The sequence below is a fragment of the Chrysemys picta genome, chromosome 5 (genome assembly GCF_011386835.1).
Source record: "Chrysemys picta bellii isolate R12L10 chromosome 5, ASM1138683v2, whole genome shotgun sequence".
NCBI lineage: Eukaryota > Metazoa > Chordata > Testudines > Emydidae > Chrysemys > Chrysemys picta.
The window spans coordinates 64,839,831-64,861,190 of NC_088795.1; the positions used below are offsets into that span (position 1 = coordinate 64,839,831).

The 21,360-nt window shown below is 40.9% G+C and overlaps 2 protein-coding genes across 14 annotated transcripts in view; one reads left to right on the forward strand and one right to left on the reverse strand.

Annotated features, from left to right (window-relative positions):
* FNIP2 (folliculin interacting protein 2) overlaps positions 1–21,360 on the forward strand; it is a 92,660-nt gene that overhangs the window by 31,089 nt on the left and 40,211 nt on the right. For 7 of the 12 annotated variants that reach the window (XR_010601832.1, XR_010601834.1, XR_508903.4 and 4 more), the window contains exons 2-11: positions 2,533–2,659; positions 6,603–6,737; positions 9,312–9,412; positions 9,532–9,603; positions 10,628–10,728; positions 10,897–10,986; positions 12,202–12,273; positions 13,033–13,162; positions 17,884–18,085; positions 18,655–18,743. Coding sequence is in view for 7 of the 12 variants with exons in the window: in XM_008169388.4 (XP_008167610.1) it covers positions 2,533–2,659; positions 6,603–6,737; positions 9,312–9,412; positions 9,532–9,603; positions 10,628–10,728; positions 10,897–10,986; positions 12,202–12,273; positions 13,033–13,162; positions 17,884–18,085; positions 18,655–18,743 (1,119 nt within the window). In the remaining 5 variants the exon portion in view is untranslated. Of the gene's footprint in view, positions 1–1,503; positions 1,627–2,532; positions 2,660–6,602; positions 6,738–9,311; positions 9,413–9,531; positions 9,604–10,627; positions 10,729–10,896; positions 10,987–12,201; positions 12,274–13,032; positions 13,163–17,883; positions 18,086–18,654; positions 18,744–21,360 lie in introns of those variants that run through there. The other 5 variants (XR_010601833.1, XM_005299309.4, XM_005299308.5 and 2 more) reach the window with 2 other exon arrangements.
* Positions 1–21,360, reverse strand: part of SPMIP2 (sperm microtubule inner protein 2) — a 124,719-nt gene that overhangs the window by 21,929 nt on the left and 81,430 nt on the right. The window contains exon 5 of one of the 2 annotated variants that reach the window (XM_024106213.3): positions 10,824–13,186. The exons of the other annotated variant lie outside the window; for it this stretch is intronic. Coding sequence (XP_023961981.2) covers positions 13,124–13,186 — 63 coding nt within the window. The 3' untranslated portion in view covers positions 10,824–13,123. Of the gene's footprint in view, positions 1–10,823; positions 13,187–21,360 lie in introns of those variants that run through there. 2 annotated transcript variants of the gene reach the window in all.

Consider the following 21,360-nt stretch of genomic DNA (forward strand, 5'->3'; position numbering starts at 1 on the left):
ATAGACTCCTATTACCCACCTACCCACCTCCTGTCCTGATTTTTCACATTTGCTATCTGGTCACCTTATTCTGAAATCAGAATGCTTGTAACAGTGTGTTCTTAATGTAAGAGGGTTAACCTAGGCTGAGGGCACAGAGTTTGCAACCTCCTTGAACTCTAGAGGTTTGACGGTCAGAGCTTACAGATTCGAGGCCTAACACGTTTTTAAGCATTACTGAGACATGTTAATTATACATAGGTTTCATTATTGGTATCGTATCAACTAGCACAAAGAGTTCTTAACTGCACTGACACCAAGACATCAGCCATATGCATTCCTTCACCCTACTACACAGTTGTTGTTGTGTCTGATCGTGGTATATGTATGTATAGTCTTCAAATGAGTGTTACATTTTTGACAAAAATCAGTTGCTGATGCACAGGTTCAGGTAATTTTTATAGAATATAACAAATGTGTGTACATTTAAATAGCTAGTTTACATTCTGGCATTATTGAAAACGCTGTTTGTTTGTTTGTTGTAACTTGTTCACTTAGTTTCTAAGATCTACCCCTGAAATTTTATTAGTTCATGTGAATTTAAAACTGGGCCCTTATTATGTTAATATAAGGAACAAAAGGAAGAGGGAATTTTTTGGTTTTTGTGGGGTAAAAACCTTGGGTCCTTTACTACGGTACTATGTTTTAAATAGAGACAAATATTTAGTTCGACTGCACTTTGGACAAAAATAGTTTGATTGTCACATGCTTATTTGAGATAAAAGTTTAGATTTCAGTCAACAATCAGTTGAGGGCCTCCACGTTTCTGATGGCAAAGCTCCAAACATAAGGATCGCACACAGTAGAAAAACCTGCTGAACCCAACCATGATTTGTAAAAGTATGCACATTCAGTCCTGTTTTTAAAAGTGTGGGTTCTGACTCTACCTTAAAATGTCTACTTTTACCTTCCAATGTGGCCATTGCACTACTGCTATTTATCTTTTTAAATTACAAAACCATAGTTGCTTTTATTCACATTTTTTCCCTCCATGCGGTTAAGTACTTGACTTGTGGCCTTCTGGGGTGTCTCCTCCCCTCCCCAAAAGGAGTTTAAAGCTCCTGTGCATGTGGTGGCTATCTGGTGTGACGGACTCAGACCAGAAGGCTATAAAAGAGTAGTGGAAGGCAAATATACAGATGCTCCCCGGGTTACGCAAGCCAATTTACGCAAATCTGCACTTACGGAAAAAGTTCTGTACGCTCTTCTTTTTTTTACTTTTTGGCGTAATTGTCGGGTACACTTTCCTGACTTATGCAAAATTCGACTTACGCAAGGCGTTCCGGAACAGAACGTATCTGTATCAGCCTCAGGATGAGCAGGTCCTTGTTCCCTGGGTAGCCAAACAAAGGCTACCCCAGGACAATCAAGACACATGACTGCAATTAACCAGTTAAGGTAGTTAGGCTAATGCAGGCACCTGACTCCAATTAACTGCAAAGAGTCAGTTAAGGCTGTTAAGCTAATGGAGACAGCTGGAACTAATCAAGGTCCCACTCATAGTGCTTAAAAGCTCTCCTTCCAGTGTCCTTAAAGAGAGCCCAGGTAGAAGGAGCTGGAGGAGAGGAAGAGTTGCTGAATCCTAAGGTAAGGGTGCAGCTAGGAAAAGGGGATTAAGGGGAAGTGGCCCAGGGAATCAAAGCAGCACCAGTGGTGAAGGGGAAGCTGCCAACAGCTGCTGCTATTAGGGTCCCTGGGCTGTAACCGGGAGTAGAGGGTGGGCCTGGGTTCCCCCCACTCCCTTGCTCTACAGCAACCCCCTGAAAGGGGACGCAGGCCTAGGTCTAGGCAGGACTGCACCAACTGAGCTCTAAGGAACAACAAAGACTGTGGGGTATTCCCCCCTTCCCACACTGGCCTGTGATGAAAGGAGCTTAATAAAGCTGTGACCTTTGCCACTACACAAAGAAAGGGAGGTCACATTGAGGGCCTTAGTGAGCTTCTGAGGACCCTGAATCTGCCCGGAAGCGTGAGACCCACCAATACAGGCTCGGAACTGTGTCACACTGGGTTTTCAGGCTTATTCATGTTTTTACTGTTAATTTCCTTTTGGTACTGGTGGCATAGTTTTCAGCTCTCAGGTTTTTTTAATACCACAGGAAACATTACTGCATTGAAAGGACTTCCCTCTTTTTAGAGTCTTCCTTTAATGTATGAGGATAACTCAGCTTTGACAATATGTAAATAGCACAGCAGTCAATAAAGGGGGATTTTAAAAATCCTTGCAGGGAAGACTGTGCTGTTTCCACTATAACTGCACTGCCTCCCTACATGTACTTGGTTGTAACATGGCTTTTTCATTATCAAAACATGGGTGCTCAGCTCACTCAGCACTTCCATGAAATCCTCTTCATTGACATTTCAACAGCATCTGTGGTTCCTGCCACCATTGTGCAAAAGATCCAGCTGATAGTACATACTTCCTTCACTTATTCAAGTCCGTTAGCTCTTTGGTGAGATAACATAACTTCTGACTGTATTTGCAATCCACAGCTGGTCCTGTTCGGAGTTTGACTTGAATGAAATCCGCCTGATAGTTTACCAGGATTGTGAGAGAAGAGGCAGACAGGTCTTGTTTGATTCCAAAGCAGTGCGCAAAGTTGATGAGGCAGCAGCTCAGGTATGAAACATTAATATGCTTCTGTCCTTTGATTCTTTTTTGTTCTCTGGCCCCGAATGGAAATAATTTAAAAAGACAGTGTTCATTTCTGCATTTTATTTTGGAAGTTTTTGCTGCATTTGTTGTGAGTGCAAACTTTTTTGAAATCTGCAGGACACACCTGTTACAGCTACATCCGAAAAGCCTAAAATAACATATTCCAGCTTACTGCTGTTTTAAAAAAATATGGTGACTGATATAAAACAATGTAGGCCCTGCTCATAGGCATTTCTGAATGCACTTGGTCCTTTTTTAATTTAGTATTTTTCTGACATCAACAATTTTTGTATATGTTGAAGCTGATCATTTTTCATTTCGTAGGCCCAATCCTTGCACGAGTTGCACAGAGATATCTGCTTATTTCACTGGGAGTTGGCACGTGTTCAGATACACTTGTCTTCCCTTTGGATCTCTTTAGTTAAACCAATGAAGTCACTGTACTTCTTTTTTTTTTTTTTTTTTTTTTTTTGTCACCACTCCATTTTTGTTACTTTTTGTAGAGTATGTGCATGTGACTGAAGCAATAGCAGACAATACATAATTTGGATGTTATGAGACAAACCAGCAAAAACAAGGAAATGTACAATTAAGGTGTGGTTTGCTCTCTGCCAGTATCTGGATCTACAAGGCTACACTTAAACAGTATTTGAATATGTCCAGTTGATATTAAGAAGACAAAAGTGATACAGTATGTCTTCCTTGTTAGCTGTACTTTTCTTCTACTCAGTTACAGTTCTGAGGTGAGGCCTACACTATACATTTACATTTGTATAAATACATCACTCAAGGGTTTGAAAAACCCACACTCCTGAGCAACACAGTTTCACTGACCTAATCCGCAGTGTAGACAGCGCTGTGTTGATGTGAGGGCTTCTCATGCAGGTGGATTAACTACGCCAACGGGAAAAGCTGCAGCATTTTAAGCATAGACCTACCCTGGAACTCCATTTTGTTATAAAACAGTTTCATTGGATAGATTTCAAATTACAACTAATACTGTTGACTGGAATGTGTTGACTGATACAGTCAATGTGTAATTACTAGCTATAATGTACAGTTTAAATAGCAGTGCTTTGTGGAAATGGCTCTCATGAAAAAGTTTAAACACAGCCATCTGAAACTGTATTTAAATTAAGCTGCACGAGTATCACATGTTGGCTTAACCCACATTAGTAAGGCACACATGATGAGCTTGACTGATCATCTACTTATGAGGGTAAACAGGTCAAAGCAGCCTATATTAATTCTTTTTTTTTTTCTGTTATGAGCCCCAATACCAAGGTCAGTACTATATATCCAAGGGGTTGATTACACAACGTTGCATATGCTTTAGAAGAATGGGAAGGTGTATTTACAATTATATAAAAATGTTTTGCTCCTCTTAAAGACATAAACATTTTAAACAAGGTTAATTTATAAAATATAAATCTCCATTTAAAATATTGTCCTTCGAGAGAGTCTCCTTTGTGTTTTCAAAATATCCTATAACAAATAGAACATAGCACCTTATTTTCATACCAGACACTGAAATAACCACTTAAAGCTAAATATTCAGAACTGCAAGTCAGAAAATACGTATGGGTTTGAAATGCCCTAGTTAACACTTGGAGCACTGGCATTTTCCAGGCTAGGGCCCAAACCTGCAGCTATTTGTCTATGTGACACTTCTTTTGACTTCAGTTTGGAACAGGGTCAAGCCCCGAATGAGCAAAGAATTAGGGAGCTTCTCCCCTTCATATAAACAAATAGGATAGATTTAAGGCAGTTTTACCTTTAAATCTGCTTATCTGGGAAACTAGGCAGATTATCTTCTATTTAACAAGGATATTGAAAAGTATGGTTAATCGTGCTGTAGTATAGTTAATGTGTTTCATTCTAGCTATTCCTGTGGGTGGCATAGAGCAGAACACTTTATATTAAGGCTGTTTTTGTCAATAGCTTGTGTCAAGCACATGACTACTAACATTTGTGCATTTATAACCACCTAATGACAGTCACATTGGGAATTAGATAAGCAGCAGTTACATAAATGCAGTGCCAAGCAAAAGCTGCACAAAAGGAATGCAAATATGTGGTAAAATATGAAAGACCAGTCGGCTCCATGTAGAAAAAACAACAAAATCCTCTACACGTGACTGGTTAGTTTTATAATTGATAGTAAGAGGGCTTGCTTGTGCCACTGCTATAGTGAAACCCATTTCTGTTCTCTAGAATTATGAGAGCGCTACTGGATTGTCTCTGCCATCTCTCACCGAGCCCCACCCAAGAGCATCTTAAGTTCCCATTTTCTTGGTTTTATAACTATTTCAGTACAAACTCCTAATGTATCAGTGTAAAACAAAGTTTACACAGATGCAACTTAATCCACTAAACCCTGCTTTGCACCAGTGAAGCATGTGTGCAATGATGTAGTTACAACACTGGGCTTTTTTTTTTTAATGTATGCTGTGCCAAAGATTGTTGTTTCAGTATTTGTGTATAGTGTCCAATACAATGAGGTCCAGATTGAGACCTTTTGTCATGATTGCAATGCTAATAGTTTAAGAAAATGAAAAAATTTCAAAGAGTATGTCTACACTTGGAGCTGGGCGTCTGATTCCCGGCTCATATAGACATACCCACTCTAGCTGTCATCAAACTAGCCCTCTAAAAGTAGTTGTGTAGTTGGGGCAGCACGGGTGGCAGCAAACAGCAGCATGGTCTAGCCATCCTGAGCACAAACCTACCTGAACCTGAGGGGTATGGACTCAAGGTGGTTAGTCCATGCTGCTGCTCATGCCACACTACTGTTTTTAGCATGTTAGCTTGATGAGAGCTACCGCAGATATTTCTACGAGAGCACAATATTTCACATCCCCCGCTCCTAGCATAGATGTAGCCAGACATATGCTTTGCCAGCATTTATTCTAGGCAAACTAGCCCTTTTGATGGGTACCTAAAAGGGGTTTGTGTCAGTTTGTTGTTTAAACAAAAAATATTGGTTTTAAATTGGCAACTCTGCATGCAAGAACTTCTATTTTTAATTTTATTCAAAAAGCTAAATGCTGCTTTTCTTGGATAACATTTACCACAATGTTACTATGTAAACAGCATGCAATTGTTGAAAGGTTAAGAGTCTTTCTGTAGTAAAAACTGCCTAGGTAGAGCGAGTCAAATAATACAAACAGTGATTTGAGAGTAAACTCAGGGAGTTGGCAATGCAGTTATTGACAGGTGAATATTATACACTAAATATTCAGGCAGCTTGTGGTTTATTCTTAAACTTCTACGCAAATGATCATTCATCCTAATATTCCTGCCAATTATTCTCTATTTGTGTTTTTCTCACTATGCTTCTGTTGAAGAAATCTGATGTTAATTTTGTGAAGCAGAAACAATACCATGCAATTTAAGAGACTGACCGCACACTATCCATAGAAAGTGGCTCATAAAATGAGATTTATTTGCATAAATGTTAGCAAATTATGTTATAGATTGCATCTCACTCCTGATTTCTATGAAATGTATGCAAACAGGAAACAAAAAAAAACATTTGCTGTAGATAGATTTGTAACAAATTACTTTGACCAGGATCATGATGGCTGAAGAAGCAGAATATTTATATACTGTGTGTGACATGTATTTCTATAACAAAAACTTAATTCATTGGTAGACTAAGTTCAAGAATAATCCTACACTTCTGTTCTCCGGGGCATCACTTCCCTTTTTCTTGAAAAGCCAAAGTTACTAACATGACTTGGATTGATTTTTTTTTTTTTAACCCACAAATAAAATCTTTCAAAATTATTTTTTTTGCTCCAGTATGTTCTTAATAAAACTCTTCTGAGATCACAGGGGTGCCGCTAGAAACAGAAATCTTCATGTTTGTTAAACTTACTTTCATCATCAACCTTTTCTGACACAGAAAATAGTAGAGGATGCTCCAGGAAAGGCTTCTGCCAAGTGCTGCCAAGCAAGCAATGGGACCAATAGTATTTCTTCCCATAGTCCATCAGTGGGCTGTACACAGCATGTCAAGGAACAGCTTCCAAAGTACCAGGTAATGTTAACACATGGATGCAAATCTATATATAGATTTTCACTGAATTAATAAAGATGATAACTTTGTGTTAAATTCACAAATGTCTGTTTAAGTGTTGAAGTAGAATTTGTAGTATGTCAAATATGAAACTGATGCTGGGGATCTGAACTGTATTTCTTTCCTTCCACATGTTGAGGAGGAGGGGTGTTTTATTTTTAAGGTGTTATGTAAGTTTAGCAGTTCCTATGTTCAGTTTTTAAAATTTCACAATTCAGTATTTCTGAACTTTTTCATAAAATAGTTATAGTCTAAACTTAGACATTTCAAAAATATGCAAGTGCTTTATGGTGCTTACATTCTTGGTCTAGAAAAATATAAATGTTTTTTTTTTTTCCCCTCAGTCCTCCATTGCAGGAGCCAATGCTCATAACTTCTGCAGGAGCTGTTGAACCCAGCTGATTATGGGAAAGATTTTAAACAGACCCTGTCAATATGAAATCTAGTCAGCTTCTAAAAAATGGCTAAATACTTTCAGGTCCTCTGTACAACCACAAAGAAAGCCTTTGGTTTTGGCTAGGTGTTACCTTAACAATAGGCTTAGAAAAAAGCTTTCAGTCGTAAGTGACTTTTTAAAGTTAAATTTCTCTTTAAAAAGTGCGTACCCTGTGGGTTTTTTTTTGTCTCGCCCCCCCCCCCCCCTGCAAAATCCCTAGAAGCCTGCCACTGAGGCTATGTCTATCCTACAGCTTATGTTGGCATAACTTATGTCACTCGGGGTGGGGGAGGAATAAATCACCCCCCTGAGTTACACCAACATAAGTGCTGGTGTGGACAGTACTGTGTCGGCGGGAGAGCTTCTCCCACCAACACAACTTTCTGCTGGGGCTGGAGTAATTAATGGGAGAGTTCTCTCCCGTTTGCTTAGAGCAGCTACATTAGACAGCTTACAGCGACATGGCTGCACCTGTAAGCTCTCTAGTGTGGTTGTGCCTCTAGTAACTGAATTTTTTAAATTTAGTCCGAGCAAGGCAGCTAATTCCACAGAGCAAGGTCTGTTGCTTTTATGCACTTTTCCAGTCTCCTAAAGCCCACATGTGAGTTTCTCGGGTGCTGATTTCAAAAAAGGACATTCAAGACTCAGAAAAATGAGTGTTCTACTTTTTAAAATTCCTATGTGCTTCTCTAAAATCGCTTGTGTGAATCTCCTCACAAAAGGCAAACCTTTGTCCTATGCTAAGAGACACGTGAGAGACTGCATGTGGATTGGGTTTGTTTTAAGAAATTGTATCCTTGTGTTGAAATGCAAGTTACTACCTTAACTGTGGTGAGAACTTGTACATAGGAATTTATCCTCTTACTGGTAGTAGATCTTTGGACTGTAGTAGGAAATAGGACTTATTTTGTTTCCTTTTTTAAAAATTGTCATTCCAAGTATATCTTGCCATCTAAATGAGTTAATTTAGACCGGGAAGGATTTTTAAATTTAAAAGTAACAACACCTAAGGGTCCAGACTCTTCAGACCTGCAATGCTTCAGTCTTTCTTAAGCAACATCCTACAATAAAGAAATGTGGCTGGGAGATATAAAATTACTTGTGTCTGGCTCAGCTGCAGAGACTGCATGAGTTTCTTCATTGCATATCTTTGAGAGAGTTGGTGCAAATAGGAACTAGTGACAAAGTTCCTCCTCTACCTTGGTGGATCCTGCGCTTATTGGCGGATTTGCTCGCCTCAGAGATTCACGGCAGCCCTCAGTGTTTTGTTTTGTTTGTTGCAAAAGTGGCTAAACTGGCTCAAACCTGCCATTCACTCAGCTAACCTCATCGCTGACCAGCATGGGGAAAAGGAAGGAGAACAATCCCCGCAGTTTCTGCTGATCCACCTCGTAGGTCAGGGGACAGGCCAGGGAACTTCCCCTCTGGTGGGACCCACAGTCCAGATCAATTCCTCTTGTATCCAATAGGGAGTTGAGGGGATGGGGGGAATCTGGACCTGCCCTTTACTCTGGATTCCAGCCCAGGGCCCTGTGGATCACAGCTGTCTACAGTGTTTCCTGTAACACCTGTGTGACAGCTATAACTCCCTGGGCTACTTCCCCATGGCTGCCTCCCAGAGGACCTTCCTCCTAATGCCAGATAGCGTTTGTACTCCTTAGTTCTCCAGCAGCACACCCTCTCATTCTCAGCTACTTGCGTGGCCCTCACTGACTGAAGTGAGGTCCTTTTTAAACCTTTTTTTGTCCTGATTAGCCTGCCTGCCTGCCTTAATTGGTTCCAGCAAGTTCCTGATTGTTCTGAAACCACTCCTGTTACCTTACCCAGGGAAAAGGGACCTGCTTAATCTGAGGCTAATATATCTGCCTTCTATCACTCTCCTGTACCCACTTCCTGGATCCCAATAGGATCACTCTCCTGTAGCCATCTGGCCCGAACCTGTCACAGTACGCATTGCACAAACACCACTTGGTATATGCTGATCTTCACTGGGAAGCAGAGATAACTTGTACTTCACGTTCAAAATTTAGTACTACTGAGCACCACACTAAAATAATACAATGGTTATGACTGGCCTTTTTCCCCTTACTTATCTATAGTACACTAGACCAGCCTCTGATGTCAACATGCTTGGAGAAATGATGTTTGGCTCAGTGGCAATGAGTTACAAAGGTTCTACCTTGAAAATCCACTACATACGGTAAGTGAATTTCCTCTTCTAGGATTATCCATATTGCCAAATGCTTGGAAATGGGGATGGAGAAGGTATTGGTATTGGAACTGTTGAGTCACTGAGATGATGATTGTTTATCCTTTCAGCTCTCCTCCGCAGCTTATGATAAGTAAAGTTTTCTCAGCCAGAGTGGGAAGCTTCAGTGAAAGCACAAATAAGTAAGTTTGGTTGTTTCCTGTCATTTCTCACTCTCATTTTAGATTTCTTCTGTGTCTGCTCCTAAGGTTGGTCTATATAAAACTGGAAAGCTCATAAAACCAAATGCCCAAATGTCTGCTGGCAGTGAGTGAAAGGGGGAGAGAGTGAGACTGTTTATGAGCAGTATTCACATGCTGAGCTCTAGCTGTCCCACGAAGGCTAGAGAGGAATGGGATCGTTCAGGGTCCATCTACACTGGAATAAATGACTTACAGCATGGCAGCAGCTGGCCCAGGTCAGCTGACTTGGGCTTGTGCGGTTTGGGCTGCAGGGCTAAAAATTGCAGTGTAGATGGTTAGGCTGGAGCCCAGGTTATGGGACACCCCACACACACACACACACCCCACCCCCCGCCTTGTGGGGTCCTAGAGCTTGGGCTCCAAGACAAGCCTGGACATCTTCACAGCAATTTTACAGTCCCCAAGCCCAATATACCAGAGTCCGATGACCCAGGCCAGCAATGGATGTTTAATTGCTGCGTAGATGTACCCTTTGACTCTTTAAGTGTGCTCTGGATGAGCAGTGGTTGAAACTCAAAGTTTAGAGGCCTGTAAAAACATTCAAAGGTTTTGGGTTTCTATCTTTAGTGACAAGTTCCCACTGCCAACAAGGTTGCCTTTTTAATATAATGAAGGTGTGCATATATTTTTCTACTTCTCTCTCTCTCTTTCTTCCCCCTCCCGCCCTTCAAAAATTGCTGATGTGATTTTGCTCAATTCCCCTCTACCCCTCAAAATCACTGTGGGCAGAGATCAAACATGGAAAGTTAGTTAATTCTGAAAGGTACAGTCTTAAAGTTTACAGTCCTCCACAATCTATTTTCCATTATAAATATCTGTTACAATATAGGAATATCTGCTAATCTTTAAGCTTGGTGGTAAAGTTAGATTTATGTAACAAAGCAAATAAACAGAGTGTAGTTTGATGATAGTGGAAGCCATTCTATTCCCCTTCTTAGAAATTTTGATATTTATCCCTTTTTAGCTTGCAAGATAGCTTTGAATACATCAACCAAGATCCCAGTCTGGGAAAATTAAGCTCTAATCAAAATGGTTTGGGGACCTGCCGTAGTGGAAGTAATCTAGGTAAATATTTTTTTATTTTATTTTAAAAAAATAATCTTTTCTTGATGAGGCCATCTGTTTTTGTTTTTCTTTCTTTTAAATTATTTTCCCCTGCATTGTCTTTAATTGTGTTTTTTTTTTTTTTTTTTTTTTTTTTGTCTTGCGCTCTCTCTGCGTTGCTGTTTTTAGGTGTGTTACAGCTGTGTAGCAGCAAAGTGCTGCAGGGTGTGTCTGAAGGAGTTCCCCTCCGGCTCATCCGGAGTGCTTCTTTCTTTGCAGGTTTGTGTGGAATGCTGAGCACAGTATGACCCACCCACCCACCCACAGTAATCCAGCTTCTTCTGAATCTTGTCAGGAGAGCCATAATTACACTCTAGAAACAAAGGGCTAAAGTGATGAAGATATTGATGATAGGCACATATTGGCTTTATATTTTGACTCAAGCCGCCTTGAAATACCAGGCTGCATTAAATTGCTTCCTATTCTTCCCTCCCACCTCTACCACAAATGTTCACATTAAGGAAACTTCCTAATGTAATGTGTATTCAATAATAAATGAGCCCTTATGTTTCTAAGAGGATTTATATTTCCTGGTCTACATTTGATCTCTTGCTGGTGTGCAGTTCCCTTTTGCTTCTTTCCCTCTTTGCTTTCCTCCCATATCTTTTGACCTGTGGATTTTTTTCACTTAATGGCAACGCTTTTAAGACATTATTGAACTGAGTCTGGGAGTGGTTAAGTTTTTTGATTTTACAATATTAAAGGCTTTATCTTAAATTCGAAAGTAGCATTTAGTCTACTTTACATATGAAAAGATCCTTTTACAGGCCTGATGATTACTTATGCTGTTGGGGAAACCTTGGATCTAACTGATCCTGTTGATTGCAAACATGAAAAGTTACTTCACTTCCCTCACAAATCTTGCATGCTTCATAAGTTAAGTGAATATATGCTACTAACACTTACTGGTGATCTACACTGGATTGAGTTTTTGCTTCATGCTATAAAGCAAGCATAGTGGTTAATTTAAAAACAACTGAAACTGATGCTCCATATAAAGTATTGTTAGCCTGTTCAATGCCAGTGATGCTACAAAAATAAACTAAATCAGGATTTTCTAATGTGACTAGAGATTTTGGGTGCTCCCATTTTTGGGTACTCCACCTGAGACACTTTCATGGGGCTGATTCTCAGCTGTATGACTTTTTCAGTGTATATAAATTAATGTTCAGATTCCTACAGGTACTTAGAAGGTATTTTAGTCTAAAATAAAAAAGGCAATTCCACTAGTAGTGTTCAGTATTGAAATATTGCGTGCTATCACCTCTTCAAACACTGACTATTTTTTACACAGTGTGGACATAGCTATTGCTTAAATTAATTGCACTGGATGTGACTTTGCTGTTGTGTGGCCTTTAAACATAAACTTTGCTTAACACTGACAATATGAGGCAGCATGTAATGTTTTCTGTTGATCTGATCTGTTTACTTTAGCACATAGCACCCCCGTTGATATGCCTAGCAGAGGGCAAAATGAGGACAGAGACAGCGGCATTGCTCGGTCAGGTATCTGCGTTTCTTTTTCTCCCATTTGATGAAAGCAAAGCTTTTTAGCACAGTGATTCAACAGATTCAGGTTACGCCCAACCAGTGGGGTGGAGTTTGGATATGGCTGCTTATAACACATCCGCACGAACTTGTGGATCTGTTGAGCAGTTCCCTTCCCTATAAACTAGGTTTCTGCTCATCAGCTCTGCTGCTAGGACATACTCTTCCCCTTCTCCCCTACAAATCAGTAAGAAAGGGGATGTCTTGTGATACTCTGCCTTTACATCATTAACTCATTTGGTTCTCATCGATGTAGTACTTCAGTAATATAAATGTATAAGCTAGGGAAGAAATCAACAGTAGCATTTCCACTAAAGAAAAGAGGGGAGAAGATTTTTTGCTCAGTGGGTGGAAAAGCAGTGGGTAGAGGTTGGCCTGCCTGTCATGACTGGCAACATCTCCTCTGAAGCAATCTGTCCTAAGAGTACAAAGCCAGCACAGAGGAGAGAGATGCCATCAGTCTAGTCTCCACTACATATAACATTCTGGTGCTGTTAAGAAAAAAGCCGTCTTCTATGTTAAGGCAGCAAGAATAATTCAAATAATTATGGTTTCACGTGCTGGGAATGAGTCAGACAGAAAGGAAAGCTACTGTTTTTTAAAAAAATGAGAAAATCAATAGGCAAAAATTATATTCATGTTAACCTGGCCAAAGGGAAAAGTGTTTTTGTTTAATCAGCACCCTACAAAATGTCCATGTGTGTGTTTTCTTGACAGCATCTCTGAGTAGTCTCTTGATTACACCATTCCCATCACCAAGCTCCTCATCCTCCTCTTCCAGTAGCTACCAGCGCCGCTGGCTCCGAAGTCAAACAACAAGTTTAGAAAATGGAATTATTCCAAGGTGGTGAGTGTTGTGAGCTTCTCCCTGCTGGAATACAATAATAATTGGGCTGCATTTGCTAAAATTGGCCAAACCTCTGTTCTTAAAGGGGCAAGTCAATTTAACATTTTTTTTCCTAGTAACAGTCTGATCTCTCCTACATACTAGTGTTAAGTGTTGCTTAAGATTATTACAAATGAATGACTACAAAATGAGGTTGAAAATGAACACATTTCAAATGAAGGATTATCATTTATTTCTGAGGCACCCATTCAAACAAGAAAATTAAACTCTCAGCTGTTACTGGAAGAACGAATGGAGCTACCTACTGACATGCGGGAGAATGTAACATCATTAGTGCACAATTATATTCTACTATAACTAGTCACTAACCAGTTTGTTAACAAAACTTTGGTGCAATAGACTATGACAACTCTCTTGGCATGTACAGGATGCCTCAAGCAGTGATTTTGGCACAACTTGGGGGGGGGGGGGGGGGAGGGGAAAGCTATGACCCAAAAACAAAAGCCAAAAGCTTGGCTATAATAACTTCAATACATTTGCCACTGGTCTGACGAAAACGTTATGGGGTTCATCAAGACTTGGCTTATAGACAGTCTTGCTTCTTCATAGCAAGATAAGGAATGCCTCTCAGCTACCTCCCTCCCTCACAAATGGACCTGCATATATGCATGCATGCTCATAGGCCTGACGCCAGTGGATCCCTCTCTGTGCAGATTAGGAACAGTACGGAGTTGATGCAGGCTTTGGGAATTGGCTTTCATTCTCTCACCTTGCCCTCCAGTGTGGTGGAAGTTACCTGGAAAAGGTTATCCAACTTAATGCTGTAATATATTTTCAGGGAAGCTGGGGTCAGCCACTGCCAAGGAGCTGGAGGTGCTAGAGGTTGATAACCCTGTCCTCTTGTGGATTCTGAGGGTTTTCCAGGCTTATGCAAGTGCTCCTGTAGCCTTCATCAAGGAGATGCAAAGCCCACTTCTCCCCAATGAGATGACATAGTTGATTCTCTTACAGAGATTCTATGTACAGATTTCCCACATGAAAAGCCCCCTCTGTGGCTTTTACCATTGGAAGGGATACTTGGCCAATGGGTCACAGGTTGTCTTAATAAATATACAAATTAAACAGGCTAAGTGCCCTACAAACACTTTGGAAGAACCATTTCCATGCCCCATATCTCTGTTCCATTAATCATTGCTACAGACAGATATTTTGGCGTTCTTTTGGTCTGTGGGCCAAAGAAATTATCCTGAAACCCACCATATGAAAGTGACCTCAAGTTCAAAAACTAATGGAATACCTTTTAGACAAAGCACAAGGCATTGGTTAGCTAATTAAATTGTGTTCAATTTAGATCATCTTATAGTGATCAGTTAAGTTAGTGTAAAAAAATATCCTTTAATTAAAATCTCATTTAAAGAGGCATTTTAAAAAAAAGTTCATTCTCAAATATATTTCAGTGTTTTTGTAACTGAAAGTGGTTAACTTCTTATCCCTAAAGACAGAATTTATGTCTGCTTGCTGAACATTATTTTCTCTGTTCTTGGTGTAATATTTGCAGTATGCAGCGTCAAATCTTTCTCCAGAGGTAAATGACTTCTGTGCATTTGCTTTCATCACAGCCATAGTAGAGAAGGAAATTGCACAAAGGTATTTTAGATCCATAGTTAGGCTGTCAGGCATTACAGGTGTTGCTATGTTCAAAGGTTCATTTGGTCAAACAATCAAGTACCGTTGAAACAACGGATTTTTGCTATTGATCTCAATCTGTGCTTTAATTCATACAGCCAAAACTGCACAGCATCTGACTGATCTTTAGACCAGCTTCCCAAAGAAAATAGACCTTCTGTCTGCAGCTCCATACGGTTACTTGTCAGTCAAGCACAATTAGCAGCTTTGTTGAAAAGAGTTCTCACAGTCAGAGCGGTAGCCGTGTTAGTATTCCTTGTTGTTTTAGTCAGACTTCTGTTTCTCAATCTCAAACTATAGGAAACTATACAAGAACTCCGTTTGCGATGTTCCTTATATGTTGATTTACTGTCCCTTTCACAAAGTTCATGGGAATTTCTATCTTTGCACTAAAGTTACTAAGGAGTTCAAAGGAGGTTATGGTATCATCTTGAGCTCTTGTTTCCCACAAGCTCAGTTTTCTCTTTAGTGCCTCTGTGGTGACAAATTTAGTATATTCAACTCATTGACTAGATCAGCCAGAAAACAGTTTCTGCTTAGAATGAGTTTTCAAAAATACACAGACCTTAGTTCAAATAGCCAGCTTTTTGCTTGTTGCAACTGAAGTGCAGTCTGTATAGATTGAACAACATCTATGTAATGCTTTCCTTTTTTTAAAAAAAATGAAAATGCTACAAATTTACCAGTAGTATTTTTAGAGATTGGCACAATAATATACCCTCTGAAACATTCTTTTAGTTCAGTTAATTGCAATAACTTTTCCAAAGCCAGCAACATCAGTAGACTCAGAGTTGCATTGCAAATATCTGTATTTTCTGATGTGGTTTTCTGACAATCCTTTGGCATTTGGCAGCACTATTGGATATTGGGTGCATTTAAACTATGCAAGATTATTCCCTCCTTGCCACACTGAAACATGACTTCAGTGACATTTGGTAATGTATGGTAGGACAAATACCTTGCCAGTTACATGACGCTGTGTTGTAATAGTCTATTTAAAAAAAAAAAAGCCATAAAGGCATTCTATACTGTATTTCTGAGACAGAAGTAGCTTTTTGAAAAGCACTGTTTTTTGGTTTATGGTCGTTAATAGCCTCCAAAAACTCTACTGGCTTCCTGGCATGTTCATTATGAGGTATTTTGGTGTCTTATTGCAGGGTAGACATAGTCACAATGCCTTTAGAAATTCATTGTGGTTAGTAAATGTAGGGATCAGACTGGCCTGCAAAGGAGCAGCTACCACTGGGTGCTTATTTCATCTCTTCTTGTCATCTCCATCTTGTGCTGTGGAATCAAAATTTCCCCTTAAATAGGTTCTCTAGTCTTTATGGCTGAGACAATAACCATCAAAATGTAAACAGAGTTCAACTGTCTGCCTGTATCTGCCATAGGTCTGGCACTTGTGAACTTTCTCATCGTGATAGGACGTTAACCCTAAAAACAATGTCAGCATGGTTAACTATTCCACTGCTGATCCTAGCTTGCAGGAAATTAAACAATTTTATGAAGGTCTATACACTCTATTGTAAGCATTGTCTCATTTTGGTGTTGAGTAGCCGAGCGTCAGAGATAACCACTACTTATTTTTTCCAGTCAGACCCCTAAGTATATGTAAAGTCAAAAGCTAGATGGTTTTCATCATGGACCATAAGTTTCTTGATCTCTGGCTCCAAACACTTTCTGATGACTTGTCTCTCACTCTTGATCAAATGCCTGGTACTGCATACTGTACTCATTGACACCATGGAACTGCCAATGCTAGAGAAATGGTGCTTAGAAGTTAAGGATAGCACAACCCAATCAGGAGGGGACAACCCATGACTGGCTTCTGGGTCATACCTTACAGGCTAAGAGGTCCTGTCCTATTCCGCCATATATTTCTGTGGTTTCTATTGAGATTACTTTGTGCAGTTGCCATGACTTAGTTTTTGGCTGATTGGAGCAGTAAGCAAGGCTCTTAAGTGATTTAAAATTACTCCTTGAAACTCGGGGATGCTGCCATAAGATAGAAAGGGAACAGAGAGGACTGGTAGGAGTGGGAGAGTGAAAGTAGCTAAATGACCTGTTTAACTTGGTCCTGTTTAGTACTACACAAAACAATGCTATGTTGTCACTGGAAAAAAAAGTGTTGTTGGTTTTTTTTTTGTTTTTGTTTTTTTTCCCTTTGAGAGAGCTATCCTGATGTCATAACCTAGCGGAGATAAGGCCCATGCAGTTTTTACCTTGGTTTAGGTAATTGAGGTCAACACAACATCCCTACACACTTATGGCTTACCAACTAGCTACATCAAGGGGGGGGGGGGAATGAGTGTGTTGTCTCCACTAGTATTTTATATCAAGATACTTGACTTGAGTCAGGTATCAAAGTGGTGGTGATTTGTCTTCAATAAAGTCTTTTTTTCTCAGTTAGTAAGCTCATTGGAGTAGATACTTAATCACTGTACAAATAACAAATTTTCTGAATTCTGCCATGAACAGGATTGTGTGAATTCAGTGATAAGATGGTCTTGCGATTACGGAGCTGAACTGGGACTCAGCTGACCAGGATTCATTTTCCAGATCTGCCACAGACTTCCTTTGTAATATTTGGAAAGTTATTTAATGTGCCGCGTGCTTTCATTGCCCATCTGTAAAATGGCAATAATAGCCTCTACCACACGGAGATATTATGATAAATGTATTAATTCTTATAAGGCATTTGGATATGATGGTGATGTCAGTCAGAAATACCCACACAGAAGTGTTTTCAGGGGCTCTGTTTATGGGTGCTATTCCTAGAGGAAAGTTTTAATGAAAAGGTGGCTTGCATTCTAGCAAAGGGTTCTGTAGTTTGAGTTGTGCCACTGAGAACATTCTGCTACCTGTGAGTGAGTGACATTTTTAAGGAGGGGAGTAAGCGGGGGCAAAATTTTTGCAGGGCATTGAAGGAGACTTGGAGGTATAGTTAGAATCTCTTGCTAACATACAGCGCTATGCATTGTATACAAATGTAGGAAACGCACAGGGTAACTGGCCTACCATTTATCTCATTGCAGGTCCACCGAAGAGACTTTTAGCATGGCTGATGAAAGCTGCAGTTCCAATCCTGCAGTGATTCGGAGGAAAAAAATTGCCATCAGTGTAATTTTCTCCCTGCCTGAAAGAGAAGACGCACAGAGGCACTTCCAGGACTTCTTTTTCTCTCACTTCCCTCTATTTGAATCCCATATGAACAAGTTAAAGAGTGCAATTGAAAAGGTACAGAATGCTATTTAGTGGAGTCTGAACAATAAGCACTAAGCAGGGATGGAATACTCTAGAGCCTAGAAAGGCATAAATAATCAGGGGGTGAAGCCAACTTGCAGACTGAGCCCTGCATGGGGGGGTAACCCATAGCTTCTCTGCCTTACTAACTGCATTGGAAAAAGTTGTGCCTTGGGACCACAGTCCCTCCCTGGGTTCTCTTTGCATTGGAAGGAGGATTTGGGGGTGCAGATGATCCTCTTCTCCCATTTAGATGATTTTTCAACTGGTTGATGCATTATGGGAGAGTGCGTGCATGCTTGCTTTGAAAGGGCTGGCGGGGAGGAGAGTATCTGGTGTACAGCCCTTGCTCTCCTCCCCCCCCATGCACCTGATCACATGTCCTAGATTGGTCCTACGCAGTCACACATGGGGATGTGGGCAGCTCTTGCTATCCTAAGTGGCCACATAACATCGGGGCTAGAGCCACAGTGTCTGTTAATCAGTTCAAAAATGTTGATGAGCCTATAAAGATGATATAAACTATTTTGCATTCTTTAAGATGTCACTTTTTATTGTTCAAGGCCATGATCCTCTGTAGAAAAATAGCAGAATCCAGCCTAAGAGTACAGGTTTATATCAGCCGTGTCATGGATGCCCTGGGAGAATTCAGGTGAGCTGTTATTACATTGTATTATAGGAGGAAGTTAAGGTCACCTGGTATTTCCTGTTAAGACCCTGTTTTTTCAATAACTTTGCCAAACTAATCATTTGGGCTAAATTTTTCCAAGTTAGGTGTCTGCCTCAGGTGGTAAACTTCAGCAAAAATGGTTCAGCCATTTCTGAGAATGACAGTAGGGGAAAATGCACTGTATTCCTATATTTAAAAAATTCTTACAGCTGCTGTGTTGAGAAACTTGAATGCTTCCCTGTTTTGACTCAGGTACTTGAAATTTGGCAGAGGGGTGATGCCTTTTGCCATCCCTGTGAAAATCCACCCAAATGTGGCCCTGCTATAAGTCTCTGAAAAATCTCAGTTCACACATGTTCAAAGAGATTTACTAATCTAGTAGCTAATCTCTCCTCGTGGCTTGTACCTGCCGATTGGACTGCATGTGCACCATCCCCACAGAGCAAAGGAGCATGCTTCAGCCCACAGACTGATTAAGACTTTCCCTGCAATTGCTCCCCCAGGCTGCGAAAAGCAGCTGTGGTGTCGGATAGCGGGGAGACTGTTTCCTGTGCTCTCAATGCCCCTCCCTTGGTCCCCCCACTTCAGTCCTTCAGCAACCAGGTGAGGAAGAGAGGCAGGAGAACACCTGACTGGAATGCAGAGGTGGAAGGAGGGAGGCAGGAGTTGGAGGGTGGGAGTTGAGGTGATAAGTTGGAGGATGGATAGGAGCAGAGGAAGACAGACAGGCTGGGGGCACAGGGGAGAAGGGTCTATAACCATTAGAGAACACTCTCCTCCAATTGAACCCAGGAGTCATGAGTCTAACAACCCTCTGCTGTCAGCAGATAGTTGTGAAATCCACATGCAAAGTGTGTGTCTGATCCCCCTCTAGCCGCTTGTCCACACAGAGGATAACAGCCTATTACTGCTATCAGTTACTTTATTAGTTTAAGTGGTATAGGTCTGTTTTGTGGCTCTAAAGATCCAAACTGATGCCCTAGAGACCCATTTAATCTTAATCTGGTCCCCTTGCACATATGAGGATAGTCTTTTTAACAGAATGATCACAAACTACTATTTCTTCAAGACCTCTGCCTCATTTAAAACTCAGCATGGACTGTGCTCTGGGAATGAATCAGGATCATATAATAAAGGAGTGTGTTGCCAATAGGACACCTGCTTGTTGGAAGGTGTGTAGTGGCAGAGGTGGGGGGTGGCAGGCAGGAACAAAAAGGACAATCTCATGGTTAAGGCAGTTGAGTGCTGCCTGCAGGATTAGATTCTACTCCTGCCTGGGCCACAGAGTTCTTGTGTGATGCAAGAAAGCTACTTGAACCAACTTTTCACAGGTGGTCACTAATTGTGTGTACCTCATATTTTGGGTGCCTGACTCACTCGCCTGTGGACTGATGTGTAGAAGTGTGCTGAGCACTCAAATCTACAAGTGAAGTCAGCAGGAGCTGTGCTTTGAACACACTGCTATATCATGCTAAGTATTGTGAAAAATCACATTTTAGGTGTCTCAAATTGAACACCCAAAACTAGGGGGTACTTTTGACCTTAAACTCTCTGTGCCTCAGTTCCCCATCTGTAAAATGGGGAAGAATACTGATCCCTAGCCTCACAGGGTGTGATGGAGTTTATAAACGCCACACTAAGGCAGGGGAAGGACACGAGCTGTACTGGGCTGGGAAAGCTCTGACCCTCAGGCACTGCCTGGGGAAAGGAGCAGTATAAAAAGAGCTTTAGCAGCCCAAGCAAGGGGGAAGGAGAGAAGCCATTTTCTGGAGGAGGACTACCCTGCAACAGTAGGGGGAAAAAAACATTAATGAGAAGGTCTGGCTGTGAGTCTCCCTCTTGCTCGTGGAGACATCACCCCAGAGGTATGGAGAACCATGTACACAGGAACCAGAGAGTCACCTGCATAAGCCCCCAGACTTTGGGGTTGGAAGCAAAGTGTTGTAACTCAGTGACAGCCATGCCCCAAACTGAGGCATCCGGTGTGTGGGAAATGGCCCAGGAGCAGATGAGCAGGAAGTGGGCTGAACCTAGGCCATCCCATGCTATCACACTCTGAGGATCCTGGGTCAGGATCCCCTGTGCCTACCCTGCAATGGGCAGGACCAGGAGTTACCAGCAAGGAAGCTGACATAGCTGAACCCCATCCAAGGGGTTCAGGACACACTTGAAGTGAGAGAGGGTCATAGGCCCCGACCACTAGGCATGCTGACTGAAAAAATGACCTTGCTATAGAATTTGTGAAAATAAGTCAATGTTGTGAAGCACTCATACTAAACTGAAAATCACCGTAGAATAGCTCCTCAGGAAACGAATAGTTCTGATAATAATAGAGCAGGGTTAGAATAGCATACAGAAAATCAGGCCATTGAATCAGGACAAAACAAAATACTGAATATCATTAAGTGAGCAACATCTACTCTGTGCACTGAAGAAGGCTAGGGTCCAGTGGAACAATAGTATATGATCATGTAATTAAAGACTGTATCGTAATTCATATACTTATGGAAGTCCAATTAAGGCCTACTTGCAACCTTAATTCTGGCATTTTCTAACTCTTTGAGTGCTTGACTTTTCGATCTTAATGTTCTTTTAAGGT